This window comes from Morus notabilis, unplaced genomic scaffold (genome assembly GCF_000414095.1).
Source record: "Morus notabilis unplaced genomic scaffold, ASM41409v2 Scaffold102, whole genome shotgun sequence".
Classification (NCBI taxonomy): Eukaryota; Viridiplantae; Streptophyta; class Magnoliopsida; order Rosales; family Moraceae; genus Morus; species Morus notabilis.
The window spans coordinates 478,561-501,401 of NW_010365014.1; the positions used below are offsets into that span (position 1 = coordinate 478,561).

Here is a 22,841-nt window from a genome sequence, read left to right on the forward strand (position 1 = left end):
ATAATAATAATAATAATAATAATTATTATTATTATTATTATTATTATTATTATTATAATTATAATAAAAAAAGAAACAGCAGTAACTAGTTATATCTAGCATATTTCATCTAAAAAATAAATAATAATAAAAGAAACAGCACTAACTAGTTATATCTAGCATATTTCATCTAATAAATAAATAAATAAAGAAAAGAAAAGGTTACATCTAGCATATTAATTAGGATTTAATTTTGAGCTCCACAAATACCGCGATTAGTAGTTAATCAATATAAGCATGTATGCTAGATGTTGCAGCCTAAACCCTAACAGCTTAATTACTTTTACAGTCCATTTTATTTATTATTCTATTCGCTTGAATCACAGTTAAACAAGCTAGCCCTTTTGTAGATAACACCTATTATATATATAGGGTCGTTTTGATTGACTTAAAAAAATTATTTTTGATTTATTTAGTTTTAAAGCCGTTTTTAAATCTGTTTAGATGGACAATCTTAAAGTATTTTTGATTTTTTTAAGCATTTTTAGAACAAGTCATTTTTTGGTGCTTATAAAAAGTTTTTTTATTTACATTTTTAACCTTTTATTTGTGAAAGGCAAATTAAATATCTTATCTATATCATTTTATTACATTACTTTTTATAATAATAAATACTTTTGACTTTTTTTTATCCAAAGTTCAAAAGCTCTTTTTAGATATAAAAATACTATTTCATGCACCATCCAAACACTAATAAAAAAACTCCAATTTATGCTTATCTTATTCTACTTAAAAGTATAAACACAAACTATCCAAAACGGGCCCATAATCTAACAATACATAAAAGAGCCAAGCTATTTTATATGTAGTTGTCACGTGACAACCTCACTACTTAACTCTTTATTTTTGAATTTTTTTACATTTTAATTTTTTTGTGTTTTTAAAAAATATGTTATTCCTTGCTTTACTCTTGTGAGAGTCATTTTTTCTCATGTGTTCTTATTTTATTTTTAGTTAGTTAAAATATTTTTTTTCAAAATGTCCTTATTTAAATTATTTTCTTCAATTGTTATCTTTACATATATATATTTTTAAATAAATGGTTGTATAAATACATTTTTTGTTATTGAATAAATAATAAACTCTTTAAATGTTTTTAATATGGTAATATGTACGGAGTAAGTTACAAAACTAATACTTTATAGAAATTGCACGCGTGAAAGTGAATAAAGCCACATTTCGAATTCAAATCCAATACATGATCATTTTTAAAACATGTGTGTGTATGTATGTATGTATTTCTAAACCATTAGGGCGGAAAACAAATCATAGTCCACATGCTTGTGTTGTGTTGTGTGTATTAATTTTGACTAATAAAAAAGTGTCAGTAATGGTCTCTTAAATAGGGAGAAGGAAAAAACAAAAGAAAAATAAAAATAAAAGGTGTTAGTATACATAGTATGGCATCTCATATATAGATTAAGAGTTCGTTTGGTACGAGAATTCAAATTAGAGTGATTCTAATCATGATTTTAGAATCAGAATCATGATTCATGATTTTAAGTTTAAATCATGATTCTGAAACCATGATTCAGAATCATGGATTTGAATCACCTTGAATCAAGAGGGAGGTGGTTTTAGAATTATGAGTGATTCTGGTTTAAAACATCACATTAGATTTTGAATCATGATTCAGAATCCTCCAAACCAATCACTGATTTTGAATCATGAGTCAGAATCACTGTAAACAAACACTGATTATAAATCAGGATCCAAAATCATGATCTGAATCTATCTACCAAACGCCCCCTAGGATTCTCTGTCTAAAATTTTAGTTCCGCCACTAAACATGATAATAGGATATTTGACAAGTTATTTTTATTTGTATTTTATTGTATAATATTATTTCAAATGCTAAATTTATTTTTTATTATAATTATTAAGTTTTAGAATTTTTAAAAATAAATTTTTAATTTTAAAATAATTTAAAAATATAAATATTGTAATTATTACAGCATCTCGTGTATAATGTTATAATTGACGTGTTAATAGTAAATTTGACATTTGAGTTAAAAAAACACTTTCCAAGACAATGTCATTTGTTATGCAAAATTTGTCATATGTTATATTTTATGATAAATTTACCACCAAATATAGCATACGATAAATTTGACAGTTAATTGTAATTGGTTGATATATGTGTTTTATTGCTATTGGTTGATATATGTGTTTTTTTTTATTAATTTAAATTTGCAATCAAATTATTTAACAACTAAAAGTTTACTTTTATAACTTTTAAAATTTAATGATTATGATAAAAAGTAGATTTAACATTTAAAATAACTTTCTGCATACAACACAAGTTATAAAAAATAACATGTCAAATATACTATTATCACATTTTTTAATATCAAATATACAATTTGCAATAGTATCCGCATTGAAGATGCTTTTAAATGAAACGGTAAACATATTAATTAACAACAATCAAATGTCAGATTTTTCATGCTATACTTAGAGGTACAATTTTTACAAAATATTACATATAACAAATTGACACAATAAATAAGACAATCTTCAATGTAAATGTTAATGTCAATTGTATATATAGCATCAAAAAGCTATGATATGGTATGTTATTTTCATTTTTACTCCAATGCATAATGCTAGTTGAAATATTAAGGCCTCGTTCATTACACAAATTTGAGTTTTCAATTCCAATTTTGCTACAGTTAAAAGCTCTCATAAAAAGTCGTATCTAACTTTTCTGCTACAGTGAAAAGCTCTAACATAAAATCACATCTCAACTCAAATTGAAAACTCGAATCCGCAAACTGACGATGTCTAATCTATTTTTTCTCATAATCATTAAGCTTTAAAAGTTGTAAAAATAAACTTTAATTTTAAAAATAATTAAAAAATATAAAAGTTACAATAATTACATGAAAAAATAAACATATTAACCAATAATAATTAAATGTCAAATTTCTTATATGTTATATCGTGAAAAATTTATCATAAAATATGATATATGAAAATTTTAATACAATAAATAATATTAAATTAAAAAATATTTTTCACTCAAATATTAAATTTATAATTAATACTTGAATTATAATATTACGTTAGAAATGTTCTAAAGAGTATTTATTACACAAATCAAATGTCAAATCTGTCATTCTCATAATTACATTGTTGCATAATAATCGTTGGAATATCAAGTATTACACGGAGATGTCGAGGCACAATCTTTAGCTACCTGCTACATAGCCTTTGATCAGTCAAAGAAAAAAAAAAAAAAGTACCTAACTATTTTATTTATTAGGGTCAAGCTTACTATTTGGATTCAAGATCTTAAAAAAGAGTATTTTTACATCTATAGTCCATGAGCCGACCCATTGTGTGAAAAGAAAAGTTGTTATTCACTTTTATTTTCATTTTTTTTAGGTAACTTTTCATGTCTTCGGGCTAAAAAATGTTGGCCTAGTAAAGGGGGAGCCGGTAATTTGATTCTCTTTACCTTTGCAGCACTTAAAAAATAAAAAGAAAATAAAAGAAAAGTGAAAAAGAGCCCGAAGATAATATTGTTAAAACATTGGTATCTTTTCCATCCTAAAAGTAAAATAATAATAATAATAATAATAATAAAACATTGGTATCGTATCTTTGGGGCTGAAGAAATTATGTTGCTAAGGACTTTGGACTTTAAAAGCGACAAAAAGCACTAGATGATGCAGTCAATTTGAACCTCAATTTTTCTCGTCCTAAATAATTGATGAATTAGAACAATTGCTGCCAGGTCCCATTTTGCTGAATTGGAACATTTTATACGTCACTAGAAATTATCAATCTTAATAGCTATGTAAGTCTTATAATCATCTCAAATAGAAGAAATTTAAGCCTTTATTAGGACTTATGAGACCTTATGAAACTACGTTGTATTGCAACATATATCAATTATTGTGTCAAATTTTGTAGTTTCCACCTCTACTATAATTAATACAATACAATTTCCCTAAATTAATATAATACAATTTGTCATATCCTTCACCTAAAATAATACTGAATTACACTAAATAAAATAAAATTAGTCGTGAATTAGTAACTAGTTGAAAATATTCATTAATGAGAAAAACATACATTTTTGTCTCTTTTTTCTATAAAAGACTCAAAAGGTTGTTGATAGGTAGGTGTATGTGGAAAAGCAATTTGTACTAGAGAAAGGAAATAGGGGGCAACCATGTTCCATTATAAGATTCCTTATTAGAAATTTAGAATAATGGTTGAACTAAATTATGCCTTTGGCGTGTATAAAATGGAGTTGACTCACATTAAACATTGGCTTGTAGATGATGGAAGAGATATTGCATTGGAGATTTGCTTAAAGATTAATGTCTTTTGAGATTTGGAGATTTTTCAACATGAACATAATCACTTTTTTTTTTCCTTTCTCTTTTGGTTGCATATCTTTATATTTACGTGATACGAATATATGCCTTGTCATGCCATGGGACTTGTGAGTCACGCCTAGGGTAGGTGAGTTGTACGTTAGAAGAATGTTCACTTTGAAAACAATTTAATTTGATACACAAAACAAGCTTAATATTGAATTTGGAGGAGAAATATAATTTAAAAAAAAAAAAAAAAAGAGAATGAGGAAACCCCATGAAGTTATTTGCTAATTGTGAGTAATCTATAGTATATATCATATATAGAAACTTGTATTGATCCTTATCAATAGTTTGTGTTACTAAACATCAAATTTAGTTAAAATAAAAAAAAAATACAAAACAGAAGAATTTGATATAAATATAACGGTACGATACATTATTTTATCAGTAGATATTTTCTTATGGATCTTTTTTGATACGTCAACATACCGATATATCAGATTTTTTAACCGTTAGATTTACATAAAATTACGTAAAAATTAAAAAATATGCACATATAACAGTTAAAAAAATCTTACCCGCCAATATACCAACATACTAAAGAATCTCCTATTTTCTTATCACCCCGGAGAGTTTTCATATTTTATAGCTAATCATTAATCTAGTGCCCAATAGTTGTACAATAAAAACTCAACTTCGCAAGGTCAATTTTCAAAAAACAAAAGGGTCTTTCGCTTTTTTTTTCTGCTAATGAAAAGGGATTTTATTCAGGGGGCTCAAAGAGCAAATGTAGCAACCATCCCAAGCTGTAGTCTTTTACTCTTGTTGTCGTTGGCAAAAAGCCCTGAATTTGAAATACTCGTTCTCATCCTTGGCAAACTGAAAAGGAAAAAAAAGGAAAAGAATTAACTAATTAGGTACTCCTTACATTAATCTGACGTTTAGTTCATAGATTAAAATAATGTGATTAGAACTATTTTAGATTGTATTTTTTGTAAGAAAAAATACTGTAACGAACCATGAACCATGATTCAAATCATGATTTGAATCCCCCAACCAAACATAAGTGACCTAATTAATTAATAAGGTTCTTTACACGGCCAAAATGACAAACATGTCTCCCTCAGAATAATTTCTAATTCATAAAAAAAAAAGTACTTTTTCAGGTATAAGCCTATAAGGCAATACAAGCTTGAAATGATCTAAATCCTTAAGCACTTTATTTAAGGATTGCTATGGTTAATTAAGTTAAGTTAAGGCAACTTTTTACATCTGATCGCCTAATTCCATAAATGGAATAACTAATACCGGTAATTACACAATCTTCCCAAAAAGAAAAAAAAAGAAATTTTGTATTTTGGCACGTCTTAATCATGGGCAGTAAAACATAATAGCCCTTGGATTGATCTAGAAACGTGAGAATATAATATCACATGCTCAGTGAAAAACATCAAAACAAATTAGGGGGACCACTAGAGCTTAGGGCTTAGCCATGTTTCAAAGTGCAGGTCATGGGAATAGCATGGCAGTGGACACAATCTGTTGACAAAGAACACACCTCTGTACCCACACAACAAAAAAAAAAAAAAACTAAAAAAAAAAATAAAAAAAAGGTGATTCAGAAAAAATTGTTACGAAAAATTCATTAATAGTTTTAAGAATTACACATTTAATAAATTTTTTTATTTTTTTTTCTACTCAAAACTCTTTACACTATTTGTGTATCACTCTCATCACTTTATCTCGCTCTTAAAACGAGACATTCTGTACTTTTTTCTAAACACATTTTTTTTAGCACACATAAAACTTTACGCATTATTTATAAACTCTTAATTACTCTCGTCTAAAAATAAAAAACGATAACTTATCTAAAAAACACAAATATTAACTAATTTGAGTCTGACAACATCTAATAAGGGCTTTTTGGAGAAAACACATGAGAGAAGCACGCCACACCACTTCTCGCGGGGGGGGGGGGAAGCACCTGCCCATGTGAATCATGATCATTTATTGAACAGCCAAATGAAAAAAAAAAAAAGGTAAAGAAGAGGAATTCTAGTGTGTGGGTATCCACTGTATGGACCATTGATCACAACTTAAAAATGTAGGTCGACGGTGCTTGGAAAATTAGTAAATGGTCTAATAAAAAATAACCCTTTTGCGGCCATTTGATTGGTCTATAGGAGGTGTGTCAGTTATATTCAATGTATTGAATCGTTAATTCATATTTTAGGTGATTCAAATAAAATAAAATAAAATAATCATATCTAGTCTCACAAAATAATACGAGAAAATTGCAGTGAATACCGTATTTTTAAAATTAAATTAAGTAAATAATAAATTTTAAAATTATTTAAAGTAAATAGCAGTCTATATATATATAATAAAAGATGTGATAACAAAATTTTATGTACATGAAAAAATCTTTTTAACAGTGAAAAAAATCTTTTTATTAGTTATAAATAAAATATGTATGCGATAAATTGTTATCACTTTAAATAATTTTAAAATCTGTTATTCACTTAATTTAATTTAATAAATTTGTTATAAGACCATCTCCAATTTAAATGTTAATGTCAATTGTATATGTACTATTAAAAAGTATGATAATGTATGTTATTTTTATTTTTGATCTAATACAAAATACTATTTGAAATGCTAAATCTATTTTTCTTATAATTATTAATATTTAAAAGTTGTAAAAGTAAATTTTTATGTTTAAATTAATAGAGATTTTATGGTACGCTTGACGTACTAATAAATCAGGTTTTTTTAACCGTTAGATATGCGTACTTTTTAACTTTTACGTGATTTTATGTAGATTTGACAGACAAAAAACTTTGCCTACCGATATGTTGGCGTATCAGAGCATGTTCCTTAAAATAATTAGAAAATACAAAAGTTATAATGATTACATGAAAAAAATAAACATTGCAACTAATAACAATCAAATACTAAATTTCTCATATGTTATATTTAGTGAGAAATTTATCACAAAATATAATATATAAAAAATTTAACACAATAAATAATATTATATTAGAGAATAATTTTTATATTTAAATATCAAATTTATAATTAAAATGTTAATTATAATATTACATAATTACATTCTCCTATATATGAAGCATTGTTTTAAATCTCTCTGCAATCAATGGTTCTGCATGGGCCTATACATGCCTACCGTGAGGGTATCTTAATGGAATCTCAAAAAAAAAAAAAAAAAAAAAAAAAAAAAAAAAAAAAAAAAAAACATATATTATTATCTCTCTGCTTTTTAAGATTTTATTTTTATTTTATTTTTCTCTTTTTTGGGTTTTGAGGAAAGTGATGGGTGGACTTGACTATTAGCAGACCACATGGCCGACATCTTCCCCACACTCTTTTGAGTGGGCAGAAAAAAAAAAAAGAAAAAAGATGGCCTTTACCTTTGGCACTTGAAACACTTCTCTATTTGTGCTAGAGGACAAACCAAAAAAATATCGCATCAAACCTTCCTCTTTACTAGCTCTTATGCTAAAACAAAATGGTCCCCATGCAATCTTCTCCTTATTCCATCAAAAGATATCCTTTTCCAAACAAACCCCAACATTTTCTACTATTTAAGTCTCATTATAAAGATGCAGCCATTAAATCAAACCAACTAAATTTGATCAAAAAAGGCATTAGATAAAGTCATAATAATCTTTTTAACTACTCTTTTCTCCCCCCTTCTTTTTAATCCTTTTGTGGGTTCTTTTTTTCTTTTTGATTATGGCTAGTTTTGAGAAAGGATGACATATAATTGGTTGTGTACTCTCAAACCATTCCCGTGAATTTCTCAGCATTGAAGCAAGGAAAAAGAACCATGGAGATATATGATTGTCAAATGGAGGTCATATGTGACTTGAGTTATTGAAAAAGAAAGGAAATATATATAATGATTTCTAAGGACGACTCTTTTAGAAGCCAATTTTAGGGATGAGGAGAGACTATTCATGGATGTCTTATTATTAGAATATTTGAATTGTATTGAAACAATCAAGGGAGAATCCAACACTCCAGAAGAATATAGGAAAAAGAAAAAAAAAAAAAAAACTTTTCACATCTTTTTTTCTTTCCAGAGCAAATCGGAAAAGTTTTTTCCTTTTTTTTTTTTTTTTTTTTTTTTTTTTTTTTTTTTTTTTTTTGGATTTTTTTTTTTCAAGCCTTTTTTTTTTTTTTTTTTTTTATAGGACTTTATTGGTCACAAAATTGGTGGGGGGACACATTGGACATGAAATATCCCCAATGATGCAATAATTATTGATTAGTTGAGAGTTAAAAAACTATGGTGAAAAATATATCACAATCTAGCTAGATGTGAGTAAACACGTGTGCAACACAATTAAGATAACCTAATACAAAAATAGTAAGAACATGAAATGAATTCATATAGGTGGTTGTTGCAGAACTTCAAATTGGTCATAAGCAGGAAAATAAGAAGAATCCTTATAATAGTGAAAAATTTCCAATAACATTGCAAAGTGACTTTCTCTAATACACTTTTCTAATAGTATAATTAGTTTTGATCGTTAAATCTGATCAAAATTATATTATATTAAAAAAATTTACAAAATAAATAATTTTTAATATAAATTTAACTGTTGAAAAATAAAAAATTATCAGTAGTTTTTTTTTCCTGATATTACAAAAGAAACTCCTAGAGCAAATTATTGGATCACGTATTGGAATGGGCCTCTTTGTGGCAATTATGTAAAAAGTATTTCCATTTTTCGGTGGATAATGGAATAAATAATGAAACACCTCCTGCAGCAGGTTCAGGTCTTGTTGATTTTCCTTTGCCCTTTCCATTATTTTCGTACAAATTCGTATGAACTTTTTATTGTTTTTATTCCTTCATATAGTAGGTCCCAATACTTGGTCTGCATATCATTGAAACACCAATATATTCTCATCCACATAGACTATTATTACTTATTTTTAGAATTAGGTTGAGCTCGTTTGTAACGTTTTCAAAATAATTTTATTTTTAATATAAAAGTAAGAATGTGATTATTTTAAAAATTATTCTGATACCGATTCTGAAATTGTATTTAATTGATTTTGTAAGAGATTATTTTAAGTATAATAAAAAAATAAAATTGTGTTCGGTTATAATTATTAATTAATATATTATAATATTATTGATAAGTATTAAAAAATAAAAATAGAAAAGGAAAAATAACTCTGAATCATTTTTTAATTACTTCACAAAAATCATTCTCGTATTTTTTTTTTGTTTTTGTTTTCATTTTTAAAACATTTACTAAAAAACACACAGACCATTTTCATTTTTATGTCTCAAAAGACGTGCATAAATATTTTAAAAAGTAAGTAAAAATCAATTCTAAACGCACCCGTTATTTCTACAATTTTTTTTTATTTCTTATAGTACCCCTTCATTTGTTGAAATACATATACACATGCATATGCTCGCCCAAATATAAATATAAGTATATTTATAAATGTATTTGCATATATAATATAGTTTAATTTATAGTTAATTTTCTAAATCAAGTGCAACTATTGAGTAAATTGTTTGTTCATAAGGAATGAAAATCATCAATTCAGAATCTGATAAATGGAATCATGTCGCAATAACCTAGTATATGTGTTGAAGTTACGTTGTATCTTTTTATATAAAAAATGATGGTTTTTTTATAAGTAAAAAAAATGATGGTTTTTGAGAGAGAAAATCAGTAACTTTGATATTTAATTCTTATGACATTTGACAATAATTAAATTTGATTTATTTAATTTGAAATTTTTATTTTTCTTCATATTCGATGCATGAGTTATTGCCCTTAAAATCAAACGCACAATTTCTTTTATATGTGATAAAAAAAAGAGTTTTCGCACAATAAACTTTATAATAATGGAGTTTGTCTAGTAGGACTAAAAAATATAAAATATCAATAATTTTATATTTTTTAACCGTAGATATGTATAAAAAATTATACATATTTTTTTAATTTAATGTGATTTTAACTGGCTCAAACGATTAAAAACTGATAATATTAATAGAGAGACCTACTGAAAAAAAGTCCTTTCTAATTATCTTTGCAGGTGAATGATGCTTAACCAAATATTGCAAATTGCTACATCTTATTATTGGTAAATACTTGCGTAAATACGAATACTAATTTTTAGACCTAAATACTAAATTTTATCATCATCCTTGTATTAATACTTGCTATAAAGTATAACCACAAGTGAATAATTTCCTCTGATTAAGTTAAATTTTACCTATAATATTTTATTTTCTTACAGAAAATTTACTAAACATCATCCATTCCAGGGTAGTTGTAAGATCAACTTCATCATCATATTTATTGCAACATTTCAACTGCCCTCGAATGCTTTCTTCACCCTTTTTTTTTTCTTCTCAATATGCAATATTAAAGCTAGCCATCAATTTCACTTACCACCTTGTGATAATTTTTTGCCGTTGTATTCTTTTACGTGAAAAACTAATTATTATTTTTTGTAGGGAATAAACTAATTATTATTAGTCTAATTGTTATTATTTTTTTTTGAAAGGGGTCTTATTGTTATTATTATGATATCTATTTTCATTATTCTAATTTTTTTTTAAAGATATTTCATTATTCTAATTTGGTCCAATTGTTAGACAAGCAATTATTACATGCCTTGCTGACTCAATCACCTTTATCATTCTACCTCAATAATAATCAATATAATTGAAAATCTATTTTTTTTATTTAGAAAATCTACCTTTTTTTTTTTTTGCTAATGAAAATTTTAATATCTACTTAACTAATAGTAGTAAGTAGTTTTAACAACACATGTCATTTTTTTAAAGCAAAAAGTAAGCCGGGGTTTTAACTTTTTTAATTTATATAAGTTAAGATTAAGATATGTCTTTCAATATAATGGAGCTTTTCTTTTTCTTAAGAATGAAATAAAGGAGTATTTTCTTAGAACACAAAAAATATTTCATTCCGAATTAAGACATAAGAACATCCCCAATTATGAAATAAATCAATGGAAAAATTGCTTAAGGGGTTATTATCAAAATAATTTATCTCAGTCTAGATTAGTACCACAAAAAGGTATAAATATAGTAAATCAACACTCTATAGCTCAAAATAACCATTTAAACAAATATGATTCATATGAAAAAAAGCCATTAATTAACTCTGAAAAAAAATGTTAAAAAAAATATAGATATGATCTTTTATCATATAATTTTATTAATTATCACAACGAGACTCACCTATATAGTAATGGTATTTAATTATGAAGATTAGTTGAGTAGCTGACCCTGTTACTCCGTTCCTCCGTTCTTACAAGAGTCAGGGCATAATCTTTCTGCTCTTTAAATAGGATTTTACGGCTTAATGAATACCATTTGCTACCAATGGGGAATTCTTGCTCATTTTAAATTAAAAGTGAAAGTGATGGGATTACTCTTTTTCTAAAACACAGAAAAAGAGCAATTTATCAGCACGGGGTTCATATGGATTTCGCTTGTCAATTAAAATTATACATATATTTGTTTCACGAAGCACTACAATTTTGGCAAAACCAGAACACCATAGATGTTTTGTTTTAATTAATGGAACAAAATTTAGTTCGCAGTCCATACATAAAAAAAAAAAAAAAATGCATTACAATAATATGACTCATGGTTTGACTATATGATGATTTGGTTTGGTCGCAACGTGCAAGAGGCCACTTTAATTGCCTACCCTAATATAGCTTATTTCCGTTAATAAAAGAAAAGAAACTTTTATATACAAAAGCTCAAAAAGGAAAGTTAATTAACCCAAAAAGTTAAAAAAAAAAAAAATCACACACAATCTAAACGGTAAAAAAGTTAGGGAAACCCAACAAAAAAGGTGCAAAATTATATGTAACCAAACTGCTTAACCCCCAAATGTTCCCCCTTTTCCCTCTTATATCTAAATCCATAGAAAGAAAGTACTTTGAAGAAATTTTATTCAGAAAAAAAGTTTTTTTTTTGTTAGGACTAAAAAAAATAAATTATTAGTAGTTTTTATTTTTATTTTTAATCGTTATATTTGTACTAAAAATTATCTATTTTATATATTTTTTTAATCATATATAATTTTAATTTAATCTAACGGTTAAAAACTGATACTATTAGGAGCGTTTGGTTCATGAATTAGAATCATGTGATTAGAATTATTTTTAATTTACGTGTATTTTTTATAAAAAAGAATATTATAATAAACTATAAATTATGATTCAAATCATAATTTAAATTCTTCAATCAAACGTCTCCTTAATAATCCTGTTCTACTAAGGAAATTATAAAAAAAAAGTACTTTGAAGAAATTACAGTAAAAAAGAAACGAAAACGGAAAAAAAGTACTTTGGAGAAAACAAATCAACAAAAAAGGAAAAAAAAAAAGGGGGTTGGTGACTGGTGAGTTGGATGAGGAGGGTAGTTTAGGAATTATAAGAAAGATGAGGAGATAGAAGTAAATGAGGAGGGAATGAGAATCTGGGCCTTGTCGCCATGCCACTGTCCCAGAGATTTGTGATTGTGATTTTTGGACTTCCCTCTCGTAGTTCCTACCAATTGGACCCCAAAATCCTCTTCAGAGGGGATTTTTTTTTAATTAAAAAAGAACAGTTACAAAAATAATAACAAAAACTTAATCCATATTTTTACTTTCTTAATCACATATTATCTCCTAAAAAAGAAGTTCAAGACATGATGATTTCATTAATTGATCAACAAAATGTATTGTTTTCTTTTTTAGGCAACCACTTCTAATTAAAAAAGCTGAAGTTTGAGACTTTTGGATATATCACTAGTTTATAAGATTTTTAATACTAATTGATACAATATGTTAAATAAAACAAACTTATTTAAATTACATCACAAAATTTTAATTACGTAAGCAATTGTAATTCTTGTCATATTATTTGATACAAAAATTGTTTGATGTACTTAAACAATTACACTTCACTCATATTATTTGATACTTATACAAGCACCACATAAAATTGTCGAAAAGAGTCTAAAAATATTATGATGGATCACAATTAATGATGCAATTAACATATGTGTGATAAAAACTATCACATAGCAAAGCGAAATACAATTATTTTCTTTTCATATTTTTTCATGTGACAGTTCAATTTTAACTGCTAATGATAAATAATAACGTTTTGAATAATACTAAGACACTAACTCAAATATCAACTCTTGTGTATTAACTGATATAGCATGTGAGTTTTCATTTTTTTATTAGTAGGTGTTTAAAATATTGTCACGTCAATTAATAAAAAAGATTACATCTACCAATAAAAAAAATAACAATTTACGTGCCACATCAATTAGTATACAAAAATTAAAATTTGAGTTTGTGTCCCTAACAATATTCTAACGTTTTTTATTCTTTTGCATTGTGATAATTCTTCTTTATAAACACACTATTGATGATACATGCTCTTCATTTTGGTCCTACCAATTATTCTTTCATGGTTAAGTGGAGAATTCTATGGTAAGGAAACAATTTTTACCCATCAAATCTTCATTAATTCTATTAAATTACCCTACTTTATTTATTATGGTATGGTTCTAATTTTAGGGACACAAACTCAAATTTATTTAATCTAACAATTAAATATATATCTGATTTAATGTTAAGACCAGAATTCTCCCAAATTCCATTAACATCTTGAAATTCTGGATACAATTTTCTAAAAATAAAACTATTATCCAAAATGTAAGCTGAGAGAAGTACAGCAAAGAAAATACTTGGGCAAAAAATATAGGAATAACCTTTTTTTATAATTTAATTGTAGAGAGAGAAAGACACGGGAAGAGAGAGAGAAGGGGAATTACAAATTGGTTTATAGCGTGTGTGTAAAGTAGGGGGAGACAAGAGCGTATCTGTGAAAATCCAAAAAATTCGATTCAATTTGCTTTATAAAGCAAAGCACAGGAAAGTCTGCATTTAAAAAAGAAATAAAAAAAGCTTAGCTTAGCTTAGTTTAGCTTAAACTGTTTATCAAATTTCTTTCCTATTATCATTCATTGTATGTATTGTACATCACCACCAGCCAACTCCTCCACCTCTATCTCTCTCCTCACAGGAATGTGAACACTAAAACATTGTTTCTCTCTCTACAAGACCCAAAATCCATATCTTCTATTTCTCTCTCTTTGAGCTTCTCTCCTGTGTTTGCTTAGCTGTTTGTGTTTTGGGTCAATCTGTTGTGTTCTGTTTTGGGTTTCCATTATTATATGGAAGAAAACCAGTGAACGTGCTTCTTCTTTGTCTGCTTCTCTCTCTCTCTCTCTCTCAACTAAACTTCACGCTTTGGAATATAGAGAGAGAAACAGGAACATGATTAGAGTTCTTCCCATTTTTTTATTCTCCTCTCTTCTCTTCCTTTTCAACATTCACAGCCTGAGACAGCACAGTTTTTAGACACAGAGAGAGAGAGAGAGAGAGAGAGAGAGAGAGAGAAATGTAAAGGCTGTTTTGGAATTTGAGCTTTTTAATTTATTATTTCCATTTTTTTTATTTTTTAGTTTTTCTTCCCGGGTTTGCATCTTTTGAGAGCCATGCCTGTCTCTGAAAATTGAGATTTTTTGTTCTGGGTCTCTCTTTCTCTTTCTTCTCTCTACAAAGAAATGGAAAGTTAAGAGCTTTTTGTCATTTTGACAACTCTAGTTGCTCATTTCTCTTCTGGGTTTTCTAGTGTTGTATTGATAAATGTTTTTTTTTCCTTGATGGGGGTTGTTCTCTGCTTAGAAGTGCAAGAGAAAGCAAAGTAATTGTTTTTGCTTTTGTTTTTCCTGGGTCTTGTTCTGATGGGTGTGAAGAGCAATAAAATGCAGAATAACCACCAACAACATAACCATAACCATTCAGTGGTAGTGAGATTGAATGAGCAAATGGGGACAAAAAGAGGGTACACTTTTATTCAGGCATATAGAGCTTGGATCCCAAAGTTTCTAATGCTTTGGGTTGTTGTGATGGCGTTTATTAGCATGATGATCTACAATTGGATGGATGCTGAGATCAAGGAGAGAAGGAAAGAGGTCCTCACAAGCATGTGTGATCAGAGGGCCAGGATGTTACAAGATCAGTTTATTGTCAGTGTTAATCATGTTCATGCCCTTGCCCTCCTCGTTTCCACCTTCCATTACTACAAGAACCCTTCTGCAATTGATCAGGTTTGTGATACATTTTTTTTTTGGTTGCCTTTTGTTGTGTTCTCTTTTTAGAAGCCCAAAAAATTATTATGTCTATTTGGTTCCAGAAAAATTGAGGGATTTTGGGGTTCGTTTTAGTTTAGTGAGATACGTTGTTTGTTATGTCTATTTGTTGTTATGTTGGTTCCAGCAAAATTTGAGAATTTTTGGGGGGTTTTTTTTTTTTTTTTTTTTTTTTTTTTTTGGGGTTTAGTGAGACATGTTGTTTATTATGTGTATTTGTTGTTGTGTTGGTTCCAGCAAAATTGGGATATTTTTCGGTTTGTTTTAGTTTAGTGAGATATGTTGTTCTTGGATTGGTCATTACTACAAGAACCCTTCTGCAATTGATCAGGTTTGGGTTTCTGCTAGATTTTTTGTTGCCTTCTTCTATTATGTTCTCAAGGGGGGGAAAAAAAAAACAAACAAGAAAACACTTCCAAAACTTATTAGTATGTCTATTTTCTGTTGTTTTGGTTTGAGGAAAATTGGGAAATTGTTGGGTTTATTTTGGTTTAGTGAGTATGTTGTTCTTGAATTGGTCAGTTTGTTATATATTTGCTTAAAAGTTGGGACCAAGATGATTAAGTAGTGTACGGCATTGTTTGTGTTTTTCAGGAGACTTTTGCTGAGTACACAGCTTGTACATCGTTTGAGAGGCCTTTACTGAGTGGGGTAGCCTATGCTCAGAGAGTGGTGAATTCGGAGAGGGAGAGTTTTGAGAGGCAACATGGTTGGACCATAAGGACAATGGAGAGAGAGCCGTCCCCCGTGCGGGATGAGTATGCGCCTGTCATCTTTTCTCAGGAAACTGTTTCATACATCGAGTCACTGGACATGATGTCTGGAGAGGTGCTAATTGTTGGCCCAATTTGTTTGTGACGTTTTAGCCGTGAAGTTCGGAGTTTGGTTTTTCATTTGACTGATTGTTTTCACCCTTCATGTGCAGGAAGACAGAGAAAACATCTTGAGGGCTAGGGCTACTGGGAAGGCTGTGCTAACAAGTCCCTTTAGGTTGCTAGGTTCTCATCATCTTGGTGTTGTGTTGACCTTCCCCGTTTACAAATCCAAGCTCTCTTCACATCCTACAGTAAAAGAGCGCATCGAAGCAACTGCAGGGTAAGTTCGTGAATTGATTTTGGAGCAAGCAGTCTATGAAATGGTTTCTCAGGATTTTAATTTCTGTGAGCTTAGTTTGATGATTCTGTTTGTGTTAGCCATTACTTCTTGACCATGTTTGTTAGCATATAGAAAGGAAGTTGAGGTGGTAGAGATACTTTAACCACATAGTATTTAATGGACTGCATGGGTCCAATATCTTTTTATGTTTATGATGCTAGTTGCTGGCCGAGATCTTCTGTTGAAGGTACACTGTTTGGGCCTCAGATTTATCTGAAAAAGTCAAAGTTTTCTAGATGCATTTTGCAATACAAAGGCACTTCTTCCCCCCCACCCATTTAATTAATAATTTGTGGGACAGTGGGAGCATCAATTGCATTTGGTCAATAGGTCTTTAATGAACCGTCCTTTGATGAAATCCACTATTTATAACTAAGAAATTTTATTTTTTCAACTAAGCGAACTGCAATAGTTGAAATATGTTCTTAGTTTAGAATTTTATCGCAAGGCCACTGTGGTCATAATCATTTGACTCCAAACTGACCAATTTATCACCTTTAGTGCTAAGTTTCATATTTGCTTTTTGCACTTCTCACTGCGTGTTCTCATTGGAGAATGAGCAGGATTTTGCTTAACTTTAATTTTGTGCTTTTTTGAATGTGGATTCTCATTGCCTTTGGCTATAAAATGAAATTTACACCGAAAACAGATACCTTGGTGGAGCCTTTGATGTTGAGTCCCTTGTGGAGAAGTTACTTGGGCAACTTGCTGGGAATCAAGCGATTTTGGTTTATGTATATGACATCACAAACTCTTCCGATCCCCTAATCATGTATGGCCACCAAAATCAAGATGGAGACATGTCTCTTACACATGAAAGCAAGCTTGATTTTGGAGATCCATTCAGAAAGCACGAGATGATATGCAGGTATGGGCAAACAGTCATTAGTCAGCATATGAGAATATATACCGTTAGAGGTCTTATCTTATCAAACTTATATTTTGTTATTGAATTTTGGACAGATATCATCAGAAAGCACCTGCATCATGGACAGCAATTACCACTGCGTTTTTGTTCTTTGTGATCTGTATATTAGTGGGCTATATCTTTTATGGGGCTGCTAATCACATCGTTAAAGTTGAGGATGATTTCCATGAAATGCAGGAACTGAAAGTCCGCGCAGAGGCTGCTGATGTTGCGAAATCCCAGGTAGTGTTTCCAAACATATCCGAAAGTCACCCTCATTTCATGCTACAACTGTGTGATGTGATCTGAGTATTTCTTATTCTCTTGGTGTCAGTTTCTTGCCACTGTTTCCCATGAGATCCGGACACCTATGAATGGCGTCCTCGGTATGTTATTGATTCCTCCTTTTTACCTTTTTCTCATTCAAGATAATGTCATGTCAAGTTTCAACACTTTCTTGTCAGTTATGTATTTAACACCTGCGTGGGATTGCAGGAATGCTTGGTCTACTTTTGGATACAGATTTAAGCTCAACCCAGAGGGATTTTGCTCAAACTGCTCAAGTCTGTGGACGGGCACTGATAGCATTGATAAACGAGGTGCTTGACCGTGCAAAAATTGAAGCGGGGAAGCTAGAGCTTGAAGCAGTTCCATTTGATCTCCGTTCTATACTAGATGATGTCCTTTCTTTGTTTTCTGAGAAGTCCAGAAACAAGGGTATCGAAGTAAGTCCTATTGAACTTAAACAATTGCAACCTATTCTGTAATTTTTTTTTCTTTTCCAATAAAAAACAAAGAAATATATTGTTAGAATACTGGAAATGGGAAAAATCCATCAATACAAACGGTTACAAGGATCTAGGAGAGACAAGATGGTGTAGCGGAAGCGTGCAAAAAATAGGAAAAAGAAAGATAAATTACTAAGATCCATTGATTCACCTAGAATGCCGAAAGATCCGTTGATTCAATTGGAATGTCGGAAACAGATCCATTGGTTCATCTAGAATACCAGAAATATCTCTCCAAAAACCAATCTGTTAGAAAATATGTCTCCATCTCAATGGCGGTTGTCCTAGATTATTAAGCAAAGCCTGTATATTTATACTGACTGTGTATTGTTTTGGGTGATGTGTTGTGCTGTGCACTATAACATATGATTTTTGTAGATTAAAATAGGAATTGGCATGCATAAACTTATTGTAACTAATTTCATTCTTTTTCTGTCTTCCCTTTTTGTGGATTTCAACCGATATGGATTCGTAATTCACAATTCTCCACTTGGATATATAATTTGGGAAGTAAAGCTGGCAGTGTTCGTTTCTGCTAAAGTTCCAGATATCGTTATGGGAGATCCCGGGAGATTCAGACAAATTGTTACAAATCTCGTGGGCAACTCTGTAAAGGTATGTGCACCGCTTCAAGCTCTATTATCAAACTGAACTGGGAAAATTAAAATCTTTACTTAGTCCTGCTTAAGTTATGATCTGATTTCAAACAAATACTTATTGAGTCGAACTTTGAATTGGCCATGTTATTTTTAAACGTTTATGTAACTTTAATTTTATCTTTGAACCAGATTTCTTGCTATGAGTGATTATTTATTAACTTAAGCACTTGGCAGTTCACTGAACGGGGGCATATCTTTGTCAAAGTTCATCTTGCTGAACCCTCAAAGACGGTAATAAACGAGCCTTGTTTGAATGGAGGGTCAGACGAAAGTGTATTGACACCTGGGGGCCGTCAGTTTAAAACATTAAGTGGTCAGGAAGCAGCTGATGAACGGAACTGTTGGGAAACCTTCAGACATCTAATTGCTGATGAAGAATTCAGGTCTGACTCTTCAAGTAACAGAACGGCCAGTTTTGAAGCTTCTGACCACGTCACTTTGATGGTATGTGTGGAGGATACAGGAATCGGCATCCCGTTATCAGCTCAGGATCGCATTTTCACGCCCTTCATGCAGGCAGACAGCTCAACATCTAGACATTATGGAGGGACTGGTATAGGCTTGAGCATCAGCAAGTGTCTGGTTGAACGGATGGGTGGTCAGATAAACTTTGTAAGTCAACCTCATGTTGGAAGTACATTTTCGTTCACTGCCATTTTTGAGAGGTGCAAGAAAACCTCATTTAATGAAATGAAAAAGCCTATTTCCGAAGATCTGCCTTCTGGTTTTAGAGGACTGAAAGCAATATTAGTTGATGGAAAACCTGTAAGAGCTGCTGTCACAAGTTATCATTTGAAGAGACTTGGTATCCTAGTCGAAGTTGCCAGTAGCATAAAAATGGCAGTTGCTTTATGTGCAAAAAATGGTTCTGTCATACCTGGGTAAGCTTCTTTCAGTATTTATATTCATGTATTTGTGTGTCTGCGCACACACGCACTAAGGCAGTAGTCCCTTAGAGGATGAGTCCCTCGGGTGATATCTAACGGTTTAAATGGAATAAAGTTAATCTGGGGTTGAAAGGCAAAATAAGATAAACCAGATTTGTTATGCATCACCCTTCATTTGTTACCTCCTTTTAACTGTAATGTAATGTATATATTTATATAGCTATGGTTCTTCCGGGAGGACCGTACTTCCACGTAATATATAGATTACTCAATGTAGCATTCACCTTGGAAAGGAGTAACAACAGTTTAGGATAACTAAATTTTTTGGTGTTACGTATTTTCAACGTGCATGTTATGTTGAATAGATGTAATGTTACATTTCTCATTCTTATATGTTACGTGGAAGTATGGTCTTCCTAGGAGCAACATAGCAATTCCCTACAAGTATTGCATGGTAACTTTTGAGGAATGTTATTGATTCTTTGTCTGCACTGATCAGTTGGATAATATTGCCCTTAAACAAAATAGATTTTGAAACTTTCTTTTCCTTGAATCTTGCAGAAATATTGTGCGGCCTGATTTAATTCTAGTTGAGAAGGATTCATGGATTTCTGCGGAAGATGGTGGTTTGAACATAAGGCAGTTGGAGTGGAAACAGAATGGACATGTATTCAAGTTGCCTAAAATGATCCTTCTTGCTACCAATATTAGTAGCACGGAGCTCAAAAAGGCAAAGGCTACAGGTTTTGCAGATACCGTGATTATGAAGCCTTTGAGAGCAAGTATGATAGCTGCGTGTCTTCAGCAGGTGGGGATAGGCAAGAAGAGGCAGCAGGGAAAAGACTTGCTGAATGAATCTTCTTTCCTTCAGAACCTGCTCTGTGGCAAGAAAATCTTGGTGGTCGATGACAACGTTATTAACCGGAGAGTTGCTGCAGGTGTGCTGAAGAAATTTGGAGCTCATGTAGAGTGCGCTGATAGTGGAAAAGGAGCACTTGATTTGCTTAAACTACCGCACGGTTTTGACGCTTGCTTCATGGATATTCAGATGCCAGAGATGGATGGGTAAGTTACGGAACAGTATACTTAACTATTGAAAGATAATTTGACCATTCGCTTTGCATCTTCTTCTCTTTATCTTCATGCGTTTATTATGGCCCCGTTCATTTCGCTGATTCGAGTTTAGAATTCGAGTTTTGCTACAGTAAAAAGCTCTCACAAACAATCAAATCTAACTTTTTTGCTACAGTAAAAAGTTCTCACATAAAATCACATCTTAACTCGAATTAAAAACTCGAATCAGCGAACTAAACGGGCCCATATTTCTAGGGAAAATAGAATTGCATCTTCCTGCATTTTTATACCTTGCAATTTTTTTTCTGCTTTCTTGAAGATAATTTCCGTTTAAATTGAATGTTATTTGAAGGTTTTATTTTCAGTTTACACATGTAATTATGTTCTAATGGCAGGTTTGAGGCAACCCGCCGAATTCGGCAGATGGAGAGTGAGGCGAACAAGCAAGTGAACGGTGGATCCCCTATTGATGGAACTGCCAGAAATGGCGAGTGGCACACACCAATACTAGCGATGACAGCCGATGTCATCCACGCCACCTACGACGAGTGCTTAAAGTGTGGGATGGACGGTTATGTGTCGAAACCCTTCCAGGAAGAGAACCTCCATCAGGCGGTTGCTAAGATCTTCAAGTCTAAACCTGTTGAAGAACCTTAACAAGATTCCCACTTCTGAGAGCCTGGAACATTTTCAAATCTCTGGACCGTGTTGAAACATTACCAGCAATTTTGGATGTCACGCTGGTGCAGTCGTTTTTCCGGCAGAAAATTGGCAACAGATGGTTCCTCGGAACACTGAAGATTCTTGGCGACATTGAAAAACAGGTTTGCGCAATCATGTCTAACCAACTTCCGACTTTTAACTTGATTAGCATTCGAGTACATGTATACTACAGAACCTTCTGTCCCCACTTGTGTGTATAGATCCTTAGGGGAGTAGGAGTCAAATATGTAAATCATATTATTTTTGTATGCTTTCCACGAAAACTTTCCTTTTTCAGAAATGTCTCTCAATATCTTGATTTGTGCAATTGTTTCTTGTACAAGACTTGGTCTCAATGCCATTGAATGTCTGAGAAGAAAAAAAAAAAGAAGAAATGTTTGTGGATGAAACATTGCATGTCCTTGGACAAGATCAGATGAGCCTGCGGAAATCTTAAATTCAGTCGGCTAAAAACTGTCCCCAGCTTTTCATGGCTTTCTTTGGTGTTTCAGTTTAGAATGAGCAAAACACAATGCGTTAATTGCACTAGTGGACCCAGAACTTACCCGGCATTTGGCAATTTAGACTCTTTTAACTTTCAATTTTGGCGAATGAGACCTTACATTTGGAAATTTGTTGCGATTGTTGTTGAACTGCTAACTGGCTACTCCAAGATTTCTACGCATGCATTTCAAATTTTTTATTGGTTGACAAGTTGGACTTATAAACTTCTAAATTTTATCATTTTAGATCTTAATTACTGTTCCATTAATGGATATTCCTTAATCAATTGGACTGTAGTGTCAAGAATAGTCAAATTTAGAGTTTTATATACCAAAAGTAAAAGTTCAAGGTCTGATGTAAATAATGAAAGTTCCAGGTTGGCTTCTTTATCCCTCCACAAGTGGGCGTATGCAACAATGAGTATGTTTGTGTGGGATTGACAATAATTCTCGGATGTAATCATAAGTTCAAATATCAAGAAGTTAGAACTTAGAGGTACTTCTAAAGTGCCTTCACGCCAGCCTTCACAAGTTATCGTACCTTTTAT

General features: G+C 30.7%; 1 protein-coding gene across 2 annotated transcripts; it reads left to right on the forward strand.

Annotated features, from left to right (window-relative positions):
• The first annotated feature begins 14,917 nt into the window (after positions 1 to 14,917).
• On the forward strand, positions 14,918 to 22,357 carry LOC21402247 (histidine kinase 4). Of its 2 annotated transcripts, none has more exons than XM_024171633.1 (11): positions 14,918 to 15,576; positions 16,213 to 16,446; positions 16,544 to 16,713; positions 17,423 to 17,641; positions 17,737 to 17,923; positions 18,015 to 18,066; positions 18,176 to 18,405; positions 18,985 to 19,083; positions 19,302 to 20,008; positions 20,576 to 21,079; positions 21,484 to 22,357. In XM_024171633.1, exons 1-11 carry the CDS (start codon positions 15,211 to 15,213, stop codon positions 21,743 to 21,745), a joined length of 3,030 nt encoding a protein of 1,009 aa, XP_024027401.1. In that variant the 5' UTR covers positions 14,918 to 15,210; the 3' UTR covers positions 21,746 to 22,357. The 2 variants fall into 2 exon arrangements, with proteins under 2 accessions (XP_024027401.1, XP_024027402.1); XM_024171634.1 differs by lacking the exon at positions 14,918 to 15,576 and adding an exon at positions 15,923 to 15,949.
• The last annotated feature ends 484 nt before the right edge of the window (positions 22,358 to 22,841 follow it).

What these genes read in the sequence shown, in the direction of transcription:
- LOC21402247 (XM_024171633.1), top strand. Translation starts at nt 15,211, where the DNA reads ATGGGTGTGAAGAGCAATAAAATGCAGAATAACCACCAACAACATAAC. An exon ending in CGCATCGAAGCAACTGCAGG is followed by an intron (nt 16,714 to 17,422) that starts GTAAGTTCGTGA and finishes CACCGAAAACAG; the next exon opens with ATACCTTGGTGGAGCCTTTG. An exon ending in CTGATGTTGCGAAATCCCAG is followed by an intron (nt 17,924 to 18,014) that starts GTAGTGTTTCCA and finishes TCTTGGTGTCAG; the next exon opens with TTTCTTGCCACTGTTTCCCA.